The sequence below is a fragment of the Aquarana catesbeiana genome, linkage group LG03 (genome assembly GCF_042186555.1).
Source record: "Aquarana catesbeiana isolate 2022-GZ linkage group LG03, ASM4218655v1, whole genome shotgun sequence".
Taxonomy (NCBI): domain Eukaryota; kingdom Metazoa; phylum Chordata; class Amphibia; order Anura; family Ranidae; genus Aquarana; species Aquarana catesbeiana.
Window position 1 is genome coordinate 450166820 of NC_133326.1, and position 23754 is coordinate 450190573.

Genomic DNA, 23754 nt, shown 5'->3' on the forward strand with positions numbered 1-23754 from the left:
CCCAAAGGGAATCCAGTACAGAAAACAGGTCACAGAAAGAAAGACCAACCAGTCTATATAGGAAGGGCCAAGGCCTAACATTCAAGTGGATAGAACTCATTTACTAAGCCCACATTCACACTGAGAGCAGGTCTGAAATCGATTCAGCTGAACCCGCACGATTTCAAACAGGCATTTCAGTCTGACTTGGGGGGGGGCGATTTGACAGACATCTGTGTGGGTTCATGCACAGATGTCCATTGAAATCGCCCCCCCAAAGTCACCAAAAGTAGTGCAGGAACTACTTTCGGGAATCGATGCGGCGCCGCACAGTTGGCGACACACCTATTCGGACAGTCCCGTTGCCGGCAATAGGCTCTGATTTGGCATGCAATTTGACATGTCAAATCCACCCGATGTGAATGGGGGCTTAAAGCGGGGGTTCACCCACACCGCCAAAAAAAAAAAAAAAAAAAAAAAAAAAAAATTAAAAGCCAGCAGCTACAAATACTGCAGCTGCTGACTTTTAATACATGGCCACTTACCTGTCCCAGGGTCCAGCGATGTCGGCAGGGGACGCCGAGAACCCGCTCGGTTCTCGGCAGCTGCCGCCGCCATCCTAGATGAGGGAATCAGGAAGTGAAGCGTTGCGGCTTCACTTCCCGGTTCCCTACTGCACATGCGCGAGTCGCGCTGCGCGTCCCTAGTGGTCCCCGCTCTCTCCTGGGAGTTGTGTGTTCCCAGCAGACAGCGCGGTGGGGACGGGAAGAGGCATAGACTCCCATGGGAGTCTATGCCGGAAGTGGGTGCAAATACCTGTCTTAGACAGGTATCTGCACCCCCCTCCCCCCTGAAAGGTGCCAAATGTGACACCGGAGGGGGGGAGGGTTCCGAAAAGCGGAAGTTCCATTTTTGTGTGGAACTCCGCTTTAAAGGAGGCTGCCTAGTCAGACAACCAATCTCAGTAAGCAAGGCACACCAGAGAATTTAATGTATTCATACAACCCAATAGCCCACAAGGGTATAAAATGACCCTTGAGACTAGAAAACTCAAGGTTTTGATCCTACAAATTCAACGTGACAAAAGACATGATCTAGGTGCATGAAAGACACTGCCACACAAAGTTAGACCTCATGTTGCTTTTACGACAGATTACATGTTATACCCCGATTCTTCACTATGGCTGTCAGACATGTGAATGTCCCCAACCTCATTTTGTAATTCTGTACTCTTGTACCTTTTTTTTGTACGGAAATTATAAAAATCTGTTGAAAGAGAAAGTTAGACCACAGCCCCAGAATAGTGAGATGAAAAACTACCAAAAAACCCAGGAGTATGAAAACTAAAACATCAGCCCTGACTTCTCAAGGGGGCACTAGGGCCTGCAGAAAAATGCTACAGAGCTGAACAGTGACTAAAGCCACGGGTCCAAGAAGTTCCTGATCCCCCCAGGTCCAGCAAAACATTCATAGTCATGTAGCAAGATATACGAATCTTAGCCAAACAGCTATGAGCATTTAACATAAGTACAGTGTACTTATCTGTACCCATGGTATCTGGAGGACCGCTGACAATCCAGGGGAGCCTCCAACAATGATGTTATTATTATACAGGATTTATATAGCGCCAACAGTTTACGCAGCACTTTACAACATTAGGGCAGACAGTACAAGTACAATACAATTCAATACAGGAGGAATCAGAGGGCCCTGCTCGTTAGAGCTTACACGTCTACCCTGTAGAAATGGCCCTCCAGCAATGATCCCCACCCTCCCTGTAGAATCTGAGGTGTACCAAGGTGCACCAACCACGCCTTTTAATGCTGATGCTACAGGTAGACGAGGGCCGGTTTTCAAAGCAATGTACTTAGGAAGGGCAATTTGAGAGAGGCTAATGCTCTCAACATCATCCAAGACAGGGGTCAAACACCTTTCCCCATCACACTCCTCCTTCCCAAAAGCACTGCAACACCTAGACGGTGTTCAAAATAGGATCCCCTCACGTAAAGGAAACTATTTCATCAGAGGATAGTCCCAGCGAGAAAAATCTACTCTAGTTGCCTAAAAATGCTGAAGGATTACAGCAGGAACTACCTGGTACACAGAAATGTAGGCTTATTTAGAAACCAAACCCAAAACTGCAGAGAGGAGGTGGCAAAAAATAGGAAAGGTGGAAGCCATCCCAAAGGGGGATTCTCTCAACATCCTACACACTCTTGATGTAAAAAAGAGATGAACTCCCTGCCTGATAAAAGGAGCTAAAAGGCACACAAGGTGTGGGCTTAAGCTGAACCACCTTGCCCCACTGGTGATAGGTAGCTGCCAACCCTGGAAGCCATGAGACCCAACTAGGCCAGATCTTGCAGGAGTTTGGCACCTTCCTGAAGATCGTAATACAAGCAGCCATTAAGCCGACTATGCAGGATGTTGTGTGAACATCCCACAATGGGGATGGCCCAGGAAGGCTGACTGGACACATGTCTGATTTCAAAAGCAGCAGGTGTGCCTCGGCGACGCTGGGGATTCAGGACCCTATTTAAGTAGGTGGCAGCTAGAGTCTACCATTTAGCTTGGTGAGTCCCCTCTCTATAGAAGGAACCCTGAGAGGTACCATATACCACAAGGGGCTGTTCATGTCACAAAGACAGGGAGAGTCTTCCTGGGAAAGGGAATAAAGGCACTAATGGATCACAATTCCAGATGTTTAAATATAGACTGGAGCAAGAGCTTCAGGGGTGGGAAAAACCTAGGGACACTGGGGTAGGTGCAGCGTCCTGTACGGTAGCACAGGGGAAATAAGAAGCAACTGAATGGGACTTGAAAGGCAATGGATTTTCCTGTGGGCTAAAAATTAGGTCTGTGGGAGAGAAGCTATTCAAAAGGACCTAATAGAATTAGCCCTTTACTTGTAGAAACAGGGACACATCTTCCGACAGGCTTTTCAGAGGGGTTAGCTAGGCTCTGATTTTGAGCCCTAAAGGCTAAGTGGGAGTCCCAAGACTACTAACTGCAGAAGCAGATCAAGGCAAAGGGTGAGATTCATCTGACCCCTGCCAATACCTTCTATGTTGCGGCTGGAGCAAACTGTGACTTCCCATGGCATTACCAATCAAGGTATCAAGTGTAAGAGTTTTGAGTCAGATGCCAGGCAGTAGAATATTTAAAGGAAAAGTACACCTTCCACATGTATAGTGGGGATTCATTTAATAGAGAAAACTGATGGATCTACATGGGAACAGTCCACCATTTAACAATTTCCCTCTCAATAGTGAACATTTCCTGCACATTCAGGTGAGGCCAAGGACACTTCAGTCTGTTTTCAGTCCAAAAAAAGGAATGTCTTGGATTACATGTGTAAAGAGAAGATCTTCACAGTTGTAGAAGCTCTAAAATGATCCAAAGCTGGAGCCAGCAGGCTGATCCTCCAAATGCATGGCAGAACGCACTGCGTCAGTAAGGTCTAACTCAACCCCTTGTAATTCTGAGTTGACAGCAGTATATTGCAGTTCCTCAAACACTTTCTGCAGAAATAAATTGTTGTGAACGCGAGTCAGAAATAGCTTTAGGCCAGGCCACTGGTTCCTGTGACCAAGGAGGACTGGGGGTCAGAGATCTATTTTTGCAAGAAAAGGATTTTTGACTAGCTTGTCCTCAATGTAATACAGCACCTCATCCCAGTAGATTTGATGATAATAGTAAGGGAAGAGAAAGGGGATTATAGCGGTGCCTAAAGAGATAGTTAGAATACTATATACTGACATGTAACTATAAAAAGTACAATATTTTATTAACAAACAAGTTAAAAAGAGTATACAATAAATATATTCAACAAGGGTGTGAACAGACACTAAAGGAAGAAAACTGAACCAACATATGCAACAGTGTATCAAGAGCCAGCAGCGTGGCGGTGGGTCTTGTTGGTAGGTATGAGAATCCTACATGTTTTGCCAACATTGGCTTCCTCAGGGACAGTTGGTTATACCTGTGTTTGTTTCCTGAATTCAGTAGGTCACAGAAGGGTGAACATGTATAGCTCCCCAGGGTGAACTCAGAGCTCCATGTCGCAAGTAGGTGGCCGCAGGGGGCGAAAAAAGGGGCGATTTATGTCTAGTAAAAACAACAAGGAACAGGTAAGGGCGCCCAATTGTTTAGGGTGCCGCCAGTTGTTTAGGGTGCCCAAACTTGCTGTCCCGTTTAAGCTGTGCAGTCCGACTGTGCTATACCACCTACACTGACTGCATCTTTATAGTCCCAGGCTATTCCCAATTAGTCTCATTGGACTCATTGTCACCATCACATCAATAATTTTTTTCAGCAATAATATCAGCCTATCGGGCGCCCTTGCCTGTTCCTTGTTGTTTATACTAGGCATAAATCGCCCCCTGCAGCCACCTACTTGCGACATGGAGCTCTAAGTTCACCCTGGGGAGCTATACATCTTCACCCTTCTGTGACCTACTGAATTCAGGAAACCAACACAGGTATAACCAACTGTCCCTGAGGAAGCCAATGTTGGCAAAACATGTAGGATTCTCATACCTGCCAACAAGACCCGCCGCCACGCTACTGGCTGGTTCTTGATACACTGTTGCATATGTTAGATCAGTTTAGTTCCTTTAGTGTCTGTTCACACCCTCATTGAATGTATTTATTGTATACTCTTTTTTAACTTGTTTGTTAATAAAATATTGTACTTTTTATAGTTACATGTCAGTATATAGTATTCTAACTATCTCTTTGGGCACCGCTATAATCCCCTTTCTCTTCCCTTACTATTTTTGCAAGAGATGACACTTCAGTGCATTCAGGGCTTCTGCAGGCAGTGTGCATGAAGATTTGACAAGTGGCTAAAAAGTTGTAAATGGGAATGTAGATCACCAAAGACAGGGCAGAGGCACTAAGGAAGATATCAGAAGTAAACCCTATAACGGGGGGCCCAATTACAGGTGCTGGTTCCCTCAGTGGATTCCTATTAGACACCCCCAGAATCACTAATAATGTGTTGCGGTCATCTGTAGTAGTATGACTGTCCCCACTGTGTAAATATGGGCATACGGAGTCAGCGTAATGTACCTAGGCCCAAAGTGTAAGGCAAAAAAAAAAAAAATATATCACACGCAGCTGGTGCTACAGTTGCAACAGATCAGCGTTTCGTCTGTTACCAGCAGTGGCATGGTAATTTTTTTTTTTTTTGTGCTAAATGGCAGGAAGCAGCATCTGCCATCGTCCACTCAGATGACATCAGCACTCTGTGCCTCATGGTTAAAGTGGAAGTCCAGTCAAAAATGTTCTATTAATTATATGTAAAATATCTTTCTTTGACATTATTTATTTTCTGTATAGCTGATTGTCTGGCTTTGATTAGACTTTCTAAGCGACACAATCAGCTTCTTCCCATTCTTCATGGACAATCTTACTTTGTCCTTCTCTGATACACGCCCCCACCCCTCCTCTCTTTTTTTTTTAGACATGCCCAGCCCTACCACCATCCCTCCTCTCCTTATCAGATCTCCTCCTGCCTTTATTGCCTCGTTTTGGCCAGCAGTTTCTCCTGAGATGGTGAGGAGGAGGGCAGGCTTTGGAAGCATGTTCTGTTTGTTAGAAACTGTAATATAGATTACAATGCAACATACTGCAGATTTTCTACAGTGTACAACAACGTGGTTGTTTCTGCATGGCACTGTGATAGCATAGTGTGGCACACGCCCAGCTGAGTGAGCTACACGTGAGCAAGTTAGCTACAAATGAGTTTAAGGCTCTGTTCCACTAGTGCGACTTTAGACAAAGTTGCATGACAAGTTTCCCTCTATGCAACTTTAAAAAGGTGCTTGCACTACTTTGATCCAGAGTGTAAAGTTGGAGCAAAGCTGCACTTAGTCGCATCAAAAGTCACACAGCTTTGGAGTTGCACTAGTGGAAATGTAGCCTAAGGCTAGAGTGCGACTTTGATCCAACTTTACACTCTCTGGATCAAAGTTGCAGCAAAGCACTGAGAAAGGGTGCCATTGAAATCAATGGGCTGTGACTTGTCATGTGACTTTGTATCCAAAGTTGCATGACAATACATACTAGTGAAGCCTTAATCTATGTTACTACTATTGCAACCACAAAGTTGCACAATTTAGAGTGCGACTGAGTGCAGCTTTGATCCAACGTTACGCTCTCTGGATGAAAGTCGCATAAAAGCATTGCATGTACAAAAAAAAAAAAAAAAACGCATTGTAGATACCTTTTCAAAGTCGCACAGATGGAAACGGGTACCAATAAAATTAATGAGCTGTGACTTGTCATGTGACTTTGGACACATAGTCGCATGACAAGTCACGTTACCACTATTGCGGCCATAAAGTTGCATGATTTAGAGTGCGACTGAGTGCAGCTTTGATCCAACTTTACACTCTCTGGATCAAAGCATTGCAGGTACCTTTTCGACGTTGTATAGATGGGGATGGGTGCCCCCCCCCCCCCCCATGTCAAGCTCCCTTCTCCTGTGCACTGCACCTCCCATCCCCCCTGTGTGGATGGGGCTTTTTATTTCTGAATTTTCTCATGAAATAGGATGTACAATGAGGACACTGGGCGGGAACCTGTGATCAGCTCCTCCCATCCTGTATACGCCCACTGGCTACACAGGAACAGTGTCCCTCCCAGGAAGTGATGTTGCTAGCTTTCAGCAACCACACCCATTGGCTGATTTTACTCTCAGAAGGAAGTAGAATTGAAGTCATGTGACGGCACTGGATTCTACAAAATAAAAAGGTAGAAAAACTGGGATTTTGATTGCAGGGTGAGAATTTAAGTATTAGGGTGGACTTCCACTTTAATCCTGACTGGAGTGGTAGGAAATTTAAAGGAGAGAGAATTTTTAATACTGTTAGGTCATGACCTGACATCAGCCTGCATAACTTCCCTCCTCCCAATCATCGCCTCAGTTTAGTCAGCAAGCCGTATCATAGTAAAAACCAGGACTTGTGTCATATGATGTATTTCAAGAATGGGCTTTATTCTTAATAACAGAACTTAATTCTTGGACTATCGGGACATCCAAAATGGAATCCCAAGAGGGACGGGCAGCCACAAACGACAGTTAACAGGTCCAACAGTAACAATCCACCTAATTTAAGAGAAACAACTGGCAAGGCACTTATAGTCTCCTGTAGGACTTTCCAACAGAGGCTAACGGTCGGTCAAGGCCTGAACATCCAACTAATAAAACGTAGAAAATGTAGTAGCCAAGGACCAGGTGGCAGACTTGGAAACTGAGGCCAGATGTTGAAAAAGCCACAAAAGAACCAACAAATTTGCCTGATTAATGATTCAATTTTTACAGTTAGTGTTTCAGGGCATGCCCCTTTCTCAAATCAGTAGAATCTGAGAAAGTGGCATGCCCCGAAACATGTCCTGGTAAACAGCTTTGTTTACTGTCCTCCTGGTGTCTCCCAGTGTCCATGTTGCACGGCTGAGGACTTCTAGGTTTCTGGTGATGAGCTTTCCCGCCGTGGTTGACAGCCATCCCTCCATCCAAATACTGCGGGTTGCTTTCGCTGTTGTACTGATAAATCGGCACATTACTTTCATCCCAGCCAGCTAACCACCCAATGATACATGGTGCTCGACGAAAAAGGGAGACAGTAAGACTTTTACGCTAAACTTTGCCTATTCTGGATGCGACAGCCTGGTGTGTACATTAGACACAGACTGTCATCTGTATGCACAGAGCTTTGAGTCCATTATGTATTGCCAATCAACATTAGGAGTTATTTGTAGCACCTGTATTGTGCTCTATGATGGTCATTAACGCCACTGCCCAAGTGGTCACTGTTTTCAGGCTACCTAGAACTACCTATGCACCTCGCTGCTGATATAATTTTACCTGGTTGTGTTGGAATCTAGCACCCAATCATTATCCGATTAATGACTCACCCAGAAATTGGATCTAGAGGGGAGTCTGCCCCTTTCAGAGAACCTTCAGGCAGCTCAAGCAGGGCATCAACTACAACCAATAAACTTGACTTCCCTTCAATTTCAAACTTCATAAGGGGTCTTTACTGTTAGAGCAGGAAGGATGTGAACAACCTTCCACAGTTAGTGGTATCAGGAGTGTAGATAAATCCTGCAGACCCAGGAGAATCAGACTCTGGAGGAGAGAGCATTGAAGCATACATACTCCTCTGAATCAGGAGTGTCACCATTGCTGCAATTCTGCCCATAAAAGTCAGACATAGCAGAGAATTCTTCTCTTGATCTCATTAAAAGCCTAGTACACATGGGCCAAATGTCAGGAGGCATCAGCTGGTTCAATAGAAACCAGCCAACATCAGCCCGTGTGTACTGCAGTCGGGCCGCTGGGTTGGGGGGGGGGGGCTTAAAGGAATACTCTTCCCCAGGGGACAGTGGTTTAGGCCATCAGTATCAGGTCCTTTAGGGAGAACACTGCAACCCCCCCCCCCCCCAACATGTCAGGGCAAGGGACCTTGTTCACTTATGAGCCACTTTTGCTTATGATCTACAATAATACAGAGATTGCCTACAAGGGTACTCGTACAAACACTGCTGGAACAGTGTATTGAACTAGGTTGCTAAGGCAGCAGGGAACCCAGGTAACATGCAAACTTAGGAGAGAAGGCAGGAAGGAAACTAGGTCCTCGTGCCAGCTTACAAATGTGCAGATCCCTGGGTGGGGGCACTCCTGCAGGAACACAGGGGTAATGGGCCCACACAGCTGGGGTTAGGACTGCTCGAATGCCAAAACTCAAAATATGGTGCAGCTGCCCCTTTCTGCCACGCAAACAAAAGGGTTGCAGTCAGGTTTTAGACTTTAACACTTTAGGGGGACCAGAACAAAAAAACAGCAGCAGGCTCCCTGTAAATAAGGACAAAAGGCTTACTCACTACAGCCAAGGTCATCCTAGAAGGCACAGCAGTCACCAACAGGTACATGTGGACAGATTCAAGGAACATGCCTTTCTGCTAATATTCGCCCCACCGAGAGGCATACCCTCTCTAAGGGGTCTTCAGGGACAAGCTTCCACCAGATAGGTGCAACATTGGCCAGACCTGTAAAGCAGTCAGCAGCAGTCTCACACGCTGCACATATACTCAGTACCTAGGCAGGCACCTAAAGCAGAGTGCCGTGACAAAGGACACATTTGAGGCCAGCCCTGCCTTTTTCTGAGCAGGTTCTGGGTATGGCTTCCGTGACATTGCTGAAGATCAGCACCTTCTGGCTCTGCAGCAAATGAGGAAACTTGCTAGTTTAAAATGAATCTTGAGCTTTTCTAAAGCCAACATCAAACAAACATACCTGAATAATTTCACTTTATCCTGTGTCCCTTAATTTACGAGGACATATAGTGGTATTATGTGCAACTAAATTTGTTAATTCTTGAAAATATTCCACCACACAGCCAAAAGGCTTCTTCATTTGATCAGATGGTACAGAATTCCCCAGCTTTGTAGTCCAGTTACCATAATATTTACAATTTACATAACATGGGCTTGTCTGGTGTGGAGAACTCAATATGTGATTGTGCCACCCACATTTCAAACATCCACTTAAACCCCAGTCTTAATAAAAGGTGCAGGTAACAATTACCGTATTTATTGGTGTAAAACACGCACTTTTCCCCCTGAAAATAGAGGGTAAACAGTGCCTGCGTGTTATATGCTGTGGGGAAATCGGACAGACAACCCGCCCCGGGTGCCACACATTTGGGGGGGGGGGGGGGGGGGGGGGGGGGCGGGGGCTTGGGGCGGTTCAGGCCGGCTGTCCCACCTCTCCTGGCCCTGGGACAGCACTGCCAGTATACTTTAAAGTTAAGGAAACATTACTGCCAGCCCTCTCATACACCGCTCCTCTTGTGTCACTCAATGTATATCAAAGCCTCTAAATACCTCAATTAAAACAGTTTTCTGGCCGCTCTCCTCCTCCCAGAGTGTAACTTTTGTTTGGAGGAGAGCAGTCACATGACCAAAGGCACATCAGAGGAGAGCAGTCACATGACCAGGTCCACAAAAGAGTGGCGTTAATTGAGGTATTTCGAAGCTTTGATTTTACATTGAGTGTGACACAGGAGGAGCGGTGTATAAAATGGTGCTGGTAGTAATGTTTTCTCAAATAAAGCCCCCAGGTCTGCTGTCCCAGCAGATTTGGGGGGGGGGGGGGAAGCGCTTTATAATGAAAGGGGGCTTCTGCAATGTGCAGGAAGTGTGCGGAAAGTTTTTCCTGAAACTTCCCTCTTAAAGTTAGGGTGCGTGTTATATGCCAATAAATACGGTAGCTGTTGATTTATTGCAGACTCCCAACCCTAGCACATAATGTACTAACATTTTGGAATAAAAATTGGTGCTTTTATCCATAGCAACATAGTAGGGTTAAAACTTTTATTATGCACAGTAAATTGTATAAATAAAAGCGTATACCAAGTATATAAAGCAAAGGTCAGGTCTAGTACAAATTACACAATTTGCCGTTAAAAACAAAGGGATACAGAAAACCACACACACACACACACACACACACAGCGCAAGGTAAAAATATTGACAGAACCATAGAAAACAGGCTGAATAGAAAGTGGCATACATTTTTACAAGCTTCAGAAACTGAACAATTTTCCATAGTGAATATTATATGCTTTATCATACATTTCTTTGAAAAGGTTGTTTTCTCTGGATACTTTATATAAGCAAAAAAGGGCATTTAGTTTGTGCATAGATTACAACCAACCAGTGACGGAAATATGCAATACAAATAGATACAAAAAGCATTTTATAAAAAAATAAAAAACAAAATCTTGTGTTAAATGTGTTTATTTTATACCATTGTTATCCATTCGTTAAATACTAAAATGATTTTACCCCTACGCAATAAAGAACTTTACTCTGCAGAATTTTTAACTGCACAAATACATGAACAATCCAGTCATTTGGCAACCGTCAAACATACAGATTGCGCATAAAAATAAAGTAGCACAACTGCATACACCAGGTGACATTTTCTTGTAATAAGGATTTTCAGTTCAGCTTGTGTATTTGTGAAGCAATAAGCAGAGTCTCTGCAAAGCATGTGCAAATTATATGGTTTGGTAAATAACCACTGCAAAGCTAAATGCAAAGTGGAACTAAATCTGCAATGTGAAAAAACTGCTAGCAGATAGATAGTAAAGACCATCTTTCCACTGTCTTAAAGCACTTTTACTGTGCAACTCTGTGTACAGCCAGGCCGCTAGCAGAAGACCAACAATGGCCACCTACATAATTTACCACCGTAGGTGTACTTTAACTTGAAAAAAAGTGATAAAAAAAAAAAAGCAATCTGCATCAGAAACCGGCTCCTCAGGACATATTTCGGTTCCCTGTTAAAAGGCAAGTAAAAAAAAAATAAAAAAGTTAAAAAAGTTAAATGGTCAGAAATTTCTTGTAAGCTATAAAATCAGACTTTTCTCCAGTCAACTATGCACAATTTTCACAATAATGACTTGCTTGTTATCTCAGGAAACAGCCTATCCATGTAAAAAGGGCTAGTCTAATAATTTATAAGCTTTGACAAGAGCTTCATTGGCTGTAAAGCATAGGAGGGTTTAGTTCTGCTTTAAGGTAAATAATGAACTTTGAGCATAGATTTAATGATTGCGTTAAAACTGGCCTCTAGCCAAATCTAAACAAAATCAACTTTTAACATCTGTTAAATGCAATACATTTAAAAAGATCATAAAATATTAAAAAGTAGTACAAATTTTTATTTTAGCATTGTTCAAATCCTGCACAGTAGGTCGGAGAGGGGGCAGCGGGTTCTACTCTGGTTGGTGCACTGATTTAGCACTAGGTGGTTGCCGACAGGATGGAAGGGTTAAGAGACAGACATGTCAGCTGCTGCTTTTTATTTCCAGCTGAGGGTGCTCAACAATAGTAGACAAAATGTGACATTGAAGGCATTCCTGTGCCATCTATTAGGTGGTGGTGGTGGGGGGGGAATCACAGAACTGGCAGAATTACAAATTCCTTGGCAGGAAAGATTTTTTGTATTCACTGTAAAATACCTGCAGTTCAATCCTCCTGTAGGCACTCAAAGGTTCAGACATGGAATGGAACACTGGTAAGCAAACATTTTTACGCCAGCCCAGAGTAACCCTTCCTTCTACCAACATGCCTTAGTTCTTAAGCAAAAAGAGAGAAAGTTTGGTCGGCGGGACGTTAAATGAGGACAATCACTGTATAAACATGTGGGATATAAAACACAGTATTGCTTTTATGGGTTCCAACAAAAAGGGGGGAGTTTTTAGGGACTTTGAATGAGAGATGTATACCAAAGGGCAGTCTTGGCAAAGAACATTTTATTATACCTTGTGAAATCATATACAGCATACTGAAGGACACCCAAAAAAAAAAATTCAGGGTAGGAAAGGCATAGCTCAGGGTGTACAAATCTCACTGTGCCACCACAGCATCCACTGCTTGTACCTGTCCAGGTTACCACTCCCCCAGGTCTAGACTATGCCAGCTGAGGAATTCTGGGATAGTTTACACCTGGGATGTTAATGGTGGACATGGCTGGAATAAGAGTTCTGCTTCGGATTCACTCTACCCATCTTGCCATAGCAAGACCTCCAATTCCATGCCACTGTTGTGGTACTGTCCGACTGAACCCAGATTAGATGACCCCACCCCCCCATGCTGGATAGTCTAGCCCTACAGAGGCAGCCAATATTGCCCAAAGTTCTAGGATGTTAATTGGGAGAAGAGATTCCACTGACTTCCAATCCCTAGCATTGAAAGGGTGCCCAGGACTCACCCCCTGTCCCAACAAGCTGGCAACCATCGCAAGGATCTTTCAAGACAAGAATAGGACATAATACAGTGCTGGATACTGGAACCACAAAGGCAGGCAACTGCTGGTCCTCCATGCTAGACAAGTTAGCCTGCACAAGGACTAAACTAATTTGATCCATGACAACAGAAACAGTGTTGTAGGGGTCTGAAGTTGATGGAGGCTACCACCAGACCCAGGGTTCTTATGCAAAAGTGTAGGTTTTGACTCTTCGACTGAAAAGTACAAGTCTGGAATGGAGTATGAAGCTTCTCTTGGGGGAGAAAAATGCTGGCGCTAGCTGTGTCCAGGACTAGACCCAGCTATGTCAAGCAAAGAGATGACTCCAATGCTGATTTCTGAAGTGTCAGGATCCATCCAAACCTCTATATGTTGAGGCAGTTAAAGCTACGTTGTCAGACAGGACTTGTGTTGACTGTCCCTCGGAGGAGGTCATCTAAAGCTGGTCATACACTGTGCAAATTTGCGCAAGTTCCATCAGGTAATGCCCCCCACCACTGACATCCCTCAACTGAAAATTAAATTGGAGCTGGTAGAATAAATTGTCAGCGGAGCAGCTGTTGGAAAATAGTCTATCCGTGCTGCTTAGTGTAGATGTTTAAATCTCCACTATGAGGATGCCCTGAGAGGGCAGCTGGGCTTGTACCAGCATGTTGGTGAATACCTGACATGCCCAAGAGAAGGGACCTAGAAAAAGTTGGCACGTGGGAAACATGAAACACTTTCATGATATCCTTAGATGCCTGGTAGTCACCTTGGTGTAGAGGCACGACAATAGACCTGATAGATTCCAAATGGAATTTCTGAGCTCAAATGAAGACAATAAATGTTCCAGAGCACCTGCTTTTCTGCACCCCAGTTCCAAAAAAAAAAAAAAAACACCAACACCGCCATTTCTGAACGCATTCCTTATTTACAGAATTTTTTCACACCTGCCTAACACTTTTCCACAGTAATATATAAGTAAACAATATATTTAAAAGAATGCTAGTAAAATCTGTTACAATCTAACCAACTTTAAGGTTGGCCATTAGAATGTGATTCAGAGGGTCTGACCAATGCCATGGCTATCACCACATGTTTTCTGTTGAGCGATCATATTCATGCTAGCAGAAACTGCACTATCCCTATGGGCCCATTCATACCACATGCAGTGCTTTTTTTCTGCATGAAAAACACATGGAAAGTAGGCAATATGGGATCCAATGGCATCTGAAATGCATTCGGAAAGGCATCAAAAGCACATTAACGCACATGCAGAAATGTATCCAGAATGGATCTGGAGGATGTGTTTGTGGTGTGAACAGGTACTAAAAAAAAATTGGGATTAGGCTGCAACGTTGGTAACAGAGCCCGTGTGAGATTTTACTTTGTAGATTTTCATTACTCCCAGTAGGGTTTAAAGATTAGCTCCACTTTTTTTTTCCTCAACAAAACACATCCCCCTCTGGGTGATCGATGTATATTGCAGAGATTTTAACAAAACTGTTACAGATTCCTATCTGTTTCTGCTCTGCGCAAAAGCTTTTAGACACTGGTTCTGAATGGGATTCAGCAATTAATTTTATTCAGCTGTGCATTTTGAAAATTCTGATCAGAAGTTGGAGTGTCTTGCAGGTGCATCCCTTTAAAAGCAAATAACTCAAATTTTTTTTTTAGTTGTTGCAGAGGATGCCTAAAACCAGAGTTGTATTTCTGGGGGCATTGTGTGCACCAACTGTGTACATAACACCTCCAGACTGCCATATTGCATTCAATTTTACAGAACATTACAGTACTACAGTTTGAAAAGTAAAGTGTTTTTTCTTAACATTAAATTACAATATGGTTTGAGTAGCAATTATATGGTCTTCTTTTTTTGATTTGCTATATTCTTTTCCCAAAGTGAATTTACCCTCTACCCACTTCAATACAGCTTGCATGCTTTCTTTTTGGTGGTATTTGTTTAGCAAAAAATAAAAAACCCGGTGGTGATCAAACAAAAAAAAGACAGAAATTTCTGGAAAAAAAAAAAAAAAAAAAAAAGTGTTATACAATTGTTTTCTCCTTCACTGACAGGCACTGATGAGGCAGCACTAATATGTAGAATTGATGGGCACCAATAGTGCCCTTCACAGATGCCCCTCAGGCGTTACTGATGGGCACTGATTGGGCATTGTGGTGGGCACCTCTGATGGGGGCTGCACCGATAAGCAATGTGCTGATTATTAGTGCCCCCCCTCCGACAGGAGAGTCGCGGAACGGCTCTCCCTGTCAGCGTGAACCAGGGAAAGACAATTACCGGCACTTCCTGGTTCACACTGTGATTGGCCACAGCTGATCATGTGGTAAAAAGCCTCCGTCAGAGGCTCTTTACCACAATCGCAAATGCGGTGTGTCAGACTGATCGCACACTACTGGTTGCCGCGCGCCAGCTTGTTATCCTGCTGGACGTCATAAGACACCCAGTCAGGATAATTGAATCACTTCCCCGCTGTCATTTTGCTAAAAAAAAAAAAAAAAAAAAAAAAAAAAAAAAAAAAGGAGCTTTCTTTGTGACACTCCACTTAAGTGGAAAGCTCTGGAAGAGTTGCGCAATAACAAATTGATTAAAATCAGCAGATAGAGGGAACATCCTTATAATGGATAGAGCATTTTATGTTAAAATCTGCTTTGATATTCTCAGCAATGAAGAGAACTATGAAGAATTAGATAGAGATCCAACATATAAATACTTGAATGATCTGAGAATAATCCTTGAGAGGTATGGATGAAGGAATACTCTCGAAGGATCAAGGCTTATTCATTACAAACAACCATCATGCAATCACAACTTTTTATGCTCTCCCTAAGGTGAATAAGAACAGAAAAAAAAAACCCAAGTTGCTCTCTATAGTTTCAGGGAATAAAAATCTGACTAAAGGTGCCAGCAGATAAGTTGATTAAATCCTTCCTCCTGTGCCCATCAGATGCAGCCCACCAGTGCCCATCATGTACATTCTACCAGTGCCCATGAAATGCAGCAAGCCAGTGCCCATCATGTACAGCCTATCAGTGGCCATGACATGCAGCCTGCCAGTGTCCATCATGTACAGCCTATCAGTGCCTGGTAATGCGATGTCACGCTGTGTGTCAGAGCTGGATCTGAAACGCCGTGCAGCCGCTGTAACGATGTCCCGCCTCCTGCGACACACAGCACAATAATGCCTAGCATTGGATCAGTGTGCCGTCTATCACAAGAGGCGGGACATCGTTACAGTGGCTGCACAGGGATTCAGATCTGACACACAGCATGAGATCGCGCTACTAGCACTGGGGAGGCTGCATCTCACGACACTCCTGAGAAGAGCAGTAGGAAGGGGAGACTGACAGGGGCGCATGGGGATAATACATGTGTGGCACCCGGCCCCGCCCCTTTTCTCGGCTCCATTATCTGCACTCTTTTGGTCGCCTGCAGAAAACACAATTTTCGGCGGCCAAAATTTCGGTGCACCACTACTAAAAATGATATTGGTATGTTTTTCACCAGTGAGATTAACCATGACGGTATCAATTGCCTGGATCTTAAGATTGGGAGAGCTGTTGATTGTACTGTTAATACAACCATCTACCAGAAACCTACCGCCACTAATTTGCTACATTGGGAGAGCCAACACCCTATATCCCTTAAAGGCATTCCCACTGGGCAATTTATGAGAGCTAAAAGAAACTGCTCTACTGATGCAGCCTTTCAAAATGAGTCTTCAATTGGTTGAGAGGTTCAGTAGACGAGGTTATAATCTCAGTGACTTAAAGACTTATGAAAAGGTGAGCACTATACTAAGGGATACTTTACTTGGACAAAAACGGGCCAAGACTGATAACGCAGGTATGTGTATTATTGGGATGTGCTACATAACGACAAAGATCTATGCAAAATCCTTCAAAAAAGCCCCATGATCATGTACAGAAGAGGTAGAAATCTTAGAGACATGCTAGTGCATAGTCATTTAGGCACTGTCAAAAAAAAAAAAAAAAAAAAGGGAGTGAGATAGACCAATTGCCATGTCCATGAAAAACATGGTGGTAAACCTGAGGTATTAAAATTCTGGGCCATAGAACAATTTAAATTGGGCACAAGGAAATGTGACCTGAATAAACATCTGTTGAAATTGGAAGTGAGATGGACCTTCCGTCTCAATTCTTGAGCTCCATCTGACGTTACATTTCTACCGGTCATACATGACTAAAAATCTTTGGATCCATTGTTCAATAGCCTCTAATATTAATGTTTGGATCATATCGGTATTTAGGAAAGGAAAATAAATAATTTATTTGCTTCTGATCCATTTTTGCTCAAAAGGAATTTTCTATACAGTTCTCATAAGTTTACATACCCTGGTAGAATTTATGATGTCTTGGCCATTTTTCAGAGAATATAAATAACAAACATTTTCACTTGTGGTTAGTGTTTGGCTGAAGCCATTTATTATCAATCAACTGAGTTTACGGTTTTTAAATAATGACAACAGAAACTACCCAAATGACCCTGATCAAAAGTTTACATGCCCTGGTGATTTTGGCCTGATAACATGTACACAAGTTGACACAAAGGGGTTTGAATGGCTATTAAAAAGGTAACCATCCTCACCTGTGATCTGTTTGCTTGTAATTATTGTGTGTGTATAAAAGGTCAATGAGTTTCTGGACTCCTGACTGACCCTTGCATCTTTCATCCAGTGCTGCACTGACATTTCTGTATTCTGAGTAATGGGGAAAGCAAAAGAATTGTCAAAGGATCTGCGGGAAAAGGTAGTTGAGCTGTATAAAACAGGAAAGGGATATAAAAAGATATCCAAGGAATTGAGAATGCCAATCAGCAGTGTTCAAACTCTAATCAAGAAGTGGAAAATGAGGGGTTCTGTTGAAACCAAACCACGGTCAGGTAGACAAACTTAAATTTCAGCCACAACTGCCAGAAAAATTGTTCGGAATGCAAAGAAAACCCCACAAAGTTCAGGTGAAATACAGGATTCTCTGAAAATATGTGATGTGGCTGTTTCAAGATGCACAATAAGGAGGGCACTTGAAGAAAGATGGGCTGAATGGTCGAGTCGCCAGAAGAAAGCCATTACTATATAAATGCCACAAAGTATCCCGCTTACAATACGCCAAACCGCACAGAGACAAGCCTCAAACTTTCTGGCACAAAGTCATTTGGCGTGATGAGACCAAATGTAGCTTTATGGCCACAACCATAAAACAGTTAATTTGGAGAGAGTCAACAAGGCCTATGATGAAAGGTACACCTTTCCTACTGTGAAACACGGAGGTGTATCGCTGATGTTTTGGGGATGTGTGAGCTACAAAGGCACAGGAAATTTGGTCAAAATAATGGAAAGATGAATGCAGTATGTTATGAAAAAATACCGGAGGAACATTTGCATTCATCAGCCAGGAAGCTGCGCATGGGACGTACTTTGACATTCCAAAAAAACAAAACACAAAGCCAAATAGACCTGTCATTGACTACAGCAGATTAAACTGAAGGCTCTGGAGTGGCCATCTCAGACTCCTGACCTCAATATCATTGAGACACTCTGGGGAGATCTCAAACGTGCGGTTTATGCAAGACAGCCCAAGAATTTAAAGGAACTGGAGGCTTTTTGCCAAGAGGAATGGACAGCTTTACCATCTAAGATAAAGAGCCTCATCCACAAAAAACTTCAAGCTGTCATTGATGTTAAAGGGGGCAATACAGGGTATTAAGAACTGGGGTATGTAAACTTTTGATCAGGGTCATTTGGGTAGTTTATTACGATTTAAAAAAAAAAATAAATAAATAATTGATAATAAATTGTTTCAGCCAAACACTAACCAGGAGTGAAAGAAAAGTTTGTGTTATCATTCATATTCTCCGAAAAATGGCAAAGAAATCCTAAATTCTGCCAGAGTATGTAAACATATGAGCACAACTGTATGTACAGGACAGTGATATATGGGATAGGAGCATATCAATAAGTGATTGACTTGTTTTTCTGATTTTCACCCACAAGATAGTGATAGGATTTCCCTCAGCAATGAGCATTTACGACAGCCATCTTATATGGTCAGGTTATAAATAGAAGGACTACAAGAGACACCATTTTCTTTTCACCATGTGACAGTCAGCTACTCTTGGTTGCTCATTTTCTTCACTTTTCTTTGATTTTTTTTTTTTTTTTAATACCCCCAACAAAGCTCGATTTGAAGAGTGAAACATGTTAGGTTTGGGTGATTTGATTTTGGGAGCACCTTCTGACTTCCCTTGTGGGGTAAAATATGCCTTGCATTAATGCAGTCTTGATTAAGAGAGAATCTTTACTATGGATATGGTGATATATGGGGCTCGTCCATCAGTGGTTATTTTGTCCACATGGATGAGTGTACCCATATTCCATATCAGAGAGATAAATTTCATAGGACAAGAGACAGATCACCCACATCTTCAGGAAGACAGTATTTTCTAGTATCTCTCTTTCTGCTCATCTCATTTTTATATGTGGCCAATAGATGGGAGGAGAGACAGCTATACCCCCATCTCTTTATACCAGTTGGTGTTTAGGCGAGTAGACCTCAAGTTTATATATCCTCTAAACCGCCTGGAGCCTTCATATTGAATGTAAGAGGAGATTACAGTATAACCCTCATATTGTCTATATGTAAATAAAGAGAAGTTTCACCAATTCAATTTGGTAGATGTTAATATTACCACAGAGATAGAATGTTGACTCGTATATAAAAATGGCATTGACCTCATCCTATAGGTATACATTTACATACCCTTTAGGCTCCTTGCACACTGAAGCTCAAACTGACGTTTTTGGGATTTGGGAGTTTTTTTCTTTTAGCAGTCCATCAACTCTCCTCTATGTCATCCTATGTGTCCATGCACACATGGACATTTTTGTAATAAGGAGAGCCGGCAAAACTGTGGATGTTTTTGGACGTTTATCAGCGGGGGAGTTTATGAGCTGTTGTCTGAACGCCCTAAAATACGCGTTCAAGAGCAGTCCTAAAAACACCAGACGCAAGTAAAAGCTGTTAAACGCTGTAAATAGAGCTTTAATCCTCATTGGGCATTTCTCTGCCTCTATTCAAAATCAATGGCTCCCTATGGGAGACAATTGATTTGAATAGAAGTCGCACCAGGAGTCGGATCATGATGATCTGACTTGCGGTGCGACTTGTGTGCTGAGGATGAAGGGGAACCCTGCCAAAATGAAAAAAATAAATAAAATTGGATGTTGTCGACTGAGTGGGGAGATCTGAATGATGCCTGCAGCTACAGGCACCATTCAGATATTTTCTTTTAGAGAGTCGGCGATTCCCTGCACCGTAAGAACAATCATATTAGCTGATCAGCCGCTTGATTGTTCTTACAGGCAGTGCGAGGGGACGTTTATTATAGAGAATCTGGCAGGCCACATGGCCCCAGATGTCTCTATGATCTTTTGGAGGCCAGGTGCGATGTGATTTTTTTTCCTCAGATATTGCTGTAAAGAGGACCTGTCACACACTATTCCTATTACAAGGGATGTTTACATTCCTTGTGATAGGAATAAAAGTGATCAAATAACAAATTTTAAAGCGCCCCCGTCCTCCGCGTGCAGAAGCGAATGCATACGTAGGTCATGCCCACATATGTAACTGACACTCAAACCACACATGTGAGGCATTGCCACAAACATGCGATAGCAAAAATTCTAGCGCTAGACCTCCTCTGCAACCCCAAATAGGTAACCTGTAAAAAAGTTTAAAGCGTCGACTATGGGGATTTTTAAGTACCGAAGTTTGGCGTCATTCCACGAGTGTGCGCAATTACAAAGTGTGACATGTTAGGTATCCATTTCTACTTGGCGTAACATCTTTCACATTATGCAAAAAAATTTGGCTAACTTTACTGCTTTTCGATTATTACTGTTAATGCATGAAACCAAACCCCCCCCCCCCCAAAAAAAAAAATGTGTTTGAAAAATGACTGCACAAATGCCATGCGAGATAAAACGACCATCATTTTACTCACTAGGGTCTCTGCAAAACAAAAAAAAAACCCCACATAAAAATTTCAGGGTTCCTCGTATTAAAAAAAAAAAACAAAAAAGATTTTTACATGTAGGTGAATTATATTATTTGCCTTAGGCTTGTTTTCAGTTATATCCCCCACACCCTAAAAGTGATAAAACCAAATGTAAAAAAAAAAAAAAAAAAGTTTAATTTTTTTAAAGAAAAACATGTTAAGCTTATCTGCTTTATGCAATGGTTTTGCATAGAGCAGCCCCTCCACCTGCTGACTGGCTGTGATTGACAATGGAGTAGATTGCCAATGGCTCCCGCTGCTGTCTCAGCCAATGACGATATGGAGACATGGGGGAACAGTTGCTCTTGTGCATATCACTGGCTTGGCAGCCAGTACTGTGAAATAATACATTCCCATCTGGGTGGTTGTATAGAATTTTGTTCAGGTTGAACAAAAAAGCACTTTACAACCACAAAGCAAGACAGATCATGGCTGTCCCTTTTTTCTGTGCATGCAATTTATTTTTTTACTGTACTTACCATCTTTTAGTGGAGCTCTTTGGTGAACGTTCCTTTTGACATCATGCTGAAATGCTTTGGCTGGATCAAAATGCTTTGCTCCCTTCAAATCATTCAGCTGGGCCTGTAGCTGCTTTTCTTTTGACAATTCAGATCTCACCTTTGCAAGTTCCTGAAAGATTTAGGATAGAAACCAGAATAAAAATAAATAAATAAATAAATAATAAAAAAAAAATAAATAAATAAAAATAAAAAGCATTGTTCTAATAAAAATGGATAGCCAGCCAGAGTTACAAATGCAAATATAATCATTACTATCCCACTAACATCAAACTCTCTATATTTATTCAGCTAAAGCTAATGTCTGCAGAATACTGTAGAAAAAAAAAAAAAAAAAAAAAACCCTCAAATTCAAGGTGCCCTGTTCCAGCGACACCCAGTCTCAGATGATCTGCTGGGTCCTACGCAGAACTTGACACTTCTGCATTTTTCTTTAAAGACCAAGGGCTCGGCTTTAGCTCAGACACTGGCTGCATAGCAAAACCAAAGAAGGCCAACAGGCCTGCAAAAAGCCTCAAATTGCTTGTCTATGGGAAAAGCACATTCTCCCGCACACTATAGATCATGTAGTAACGACCAAAATCTTTATTAATGAACGATCACATCACAAAGGACAGTTCCTAAGCTACTCAGGACCCCTTTGTCAGGCATGTGATAAATGTGTACAATAGTGCAAAAGTGAAGGTTTCTCCACTAGAGGAGAAGAAAAAAGTGACACCCCCCTACCCACTGATGTAATATGGTTGTCAGCATTCCACCAAAAATACTAGAGAAATAAAGAATAATCCACATAGCCCAACCATAATAGAATATCAAAGGGCAGTAGTTGTACACATATAAAGCCAGGCAGAGTATTTGTGGGGGAAAATATTTTTTTCATATGGACAGCATCAAAGTGATCAGGCAGATGTGCCAGATCAGCGAGTAAAACTCAGCAGGGTCTGTCGTCTCAGTTGCCAAGCAACCCGCCTTCCAAAGAGGAATTGTGGTGGCTGCGAATGCAATATGTGGCAGCCTGTATCCAAGCAAAACACTGTCTGGTAGGGCCCCTGCCATTGAAGCCCATGACGTCCGGATGCTTGAGCGAAGCCCGATGTAAACAACCCATCTTGTCAGGAGGATCATAGATGGAGAGATTACTTTCCTGCAACTTTCCCTCCCGTGGAGCTATTGTGTTCCCGGCAGGGGGGGCAGGGGAGTCGTCATGTCAGGAAAAACACACAGTGATTGTTGCTAGCGGCTATAGCCGCTGGCAAGAATCGCATGAATGATCCGACAGGCTGGTTGTACCCAAGTTTATCAACCGATCAACTTCAGTACAATCAGCCTGCCCATACATAGTTCAAATCCTCGCCACTCCATGCTGAACTGGCTGAGATTTGAACCGTCTACAGCTAGCAAGAGAAACAGTAAAACCAAAAAACAAAAAGAAATGTGAAAGGAAAGCAAACCAAGGATAGACTATAACTATGATAGAAGAGAAAAAAAAAAAAATTAAAATAGATAAAGTTAAAAGCTAAAAAATAAAATGAAAAAAAAAAAAAAAAAAAAAGGGGGGTGGCGCAACAAAAGAAAAAATATTGAAGCAGAAATTTCTCTCCTTCCCACTGTCAAGGCCATAAAAATGTATGAGAGATCAGGAGGGGTCTTAGGTATGAAAGTCCAAAGTGCCATACAGGAAGACACATTGTAACACAATTGTAATACATTGTAACACCCCGATCTGGACGACATCCAACACTTAGGTAATGGGTCTCCTGCACAGCGCTGGATTGTGAATGGGCGCAGGTGAGTATAAGGGGGGTGGGGGGGGGTCTGTTAAACGGAAGGTTTTTAACCTTAATGCATAGAATGCAAGAGGTGGTTTCACACTATGAGCTTTTTCTCCTTCTAGTAGGAACCAAGGGATACTTGTGCTTTAAAAAGAGAAGTATGGGTTTTGTTTTCAAAATCATACTTGCCTAGATAGATGCAGCATTGGTCTGATGCTGCATCTGTCCACCACTGGCTCCAAGACTGAGAACTGATCGATCAAAGACCGCTCGCTCAGTTCTCAGAGCTCCTTGAGTGCTGGGCTGTGGAGGGGCAGGAGCAAGTGGCTCAGGATCTCAGCGGCTCGCTAAGAGGCTGAGCCAGGTTCCGGTCCAGGGTTGTGGGCATATCCCGACTTTGTCGGGATCTTGCCCTAGCCTGGAATGGCTCTGTGACGTCAGCGGGCTTCAGCCCAATGTCTGCTGAAAACGGGTCACAGGAGTGCAGAACGAACTGCACTCCTGTGGCTGTACTTCTCCTTTAAGCAAAGTTACACTGCACTGTTTGGCCAAATCAAATCTGGGGAAAAGTTATGCCAATGG

The 23754-nt window shown here is 42.8% G+C and overlaps 1 protein-coding gene across 2 annotated transcripts in view; it reads right to left on the reverse strand.

Annotated features, from left to right (window-relative positions):
- Positions 1 to 23754, reverse strand: part of HMMR (hyaluronan mediated motility receptor) — a 256412-nt gene that overhangs the window by 114746 nt on the left and 117912 nt on the right. The window contains exons 16-17 of one of the 2 annotated variants that reach the window (XM_073620830.1): positions 21362 to 21512; positions 10349 to 11333 (exon numbers count right to left, since the gene is read on the reverse strand). In XM_073620830.1, the coding sequence (XP_073476931.1) occupies positions 11314 to 11333; positions 21362 to 21512 (171 nt within the window). In that variant the 3' untranslated portion in view covers positions 10349 to 11313. Of the gene's footprint in view, positions 1 to 10348; positions 11334 to 21361; positions 21513 to 23754 lie in introns of those variants that run through there. The other variant, XM_073620829.1, reaches the window with a different exon arrangement.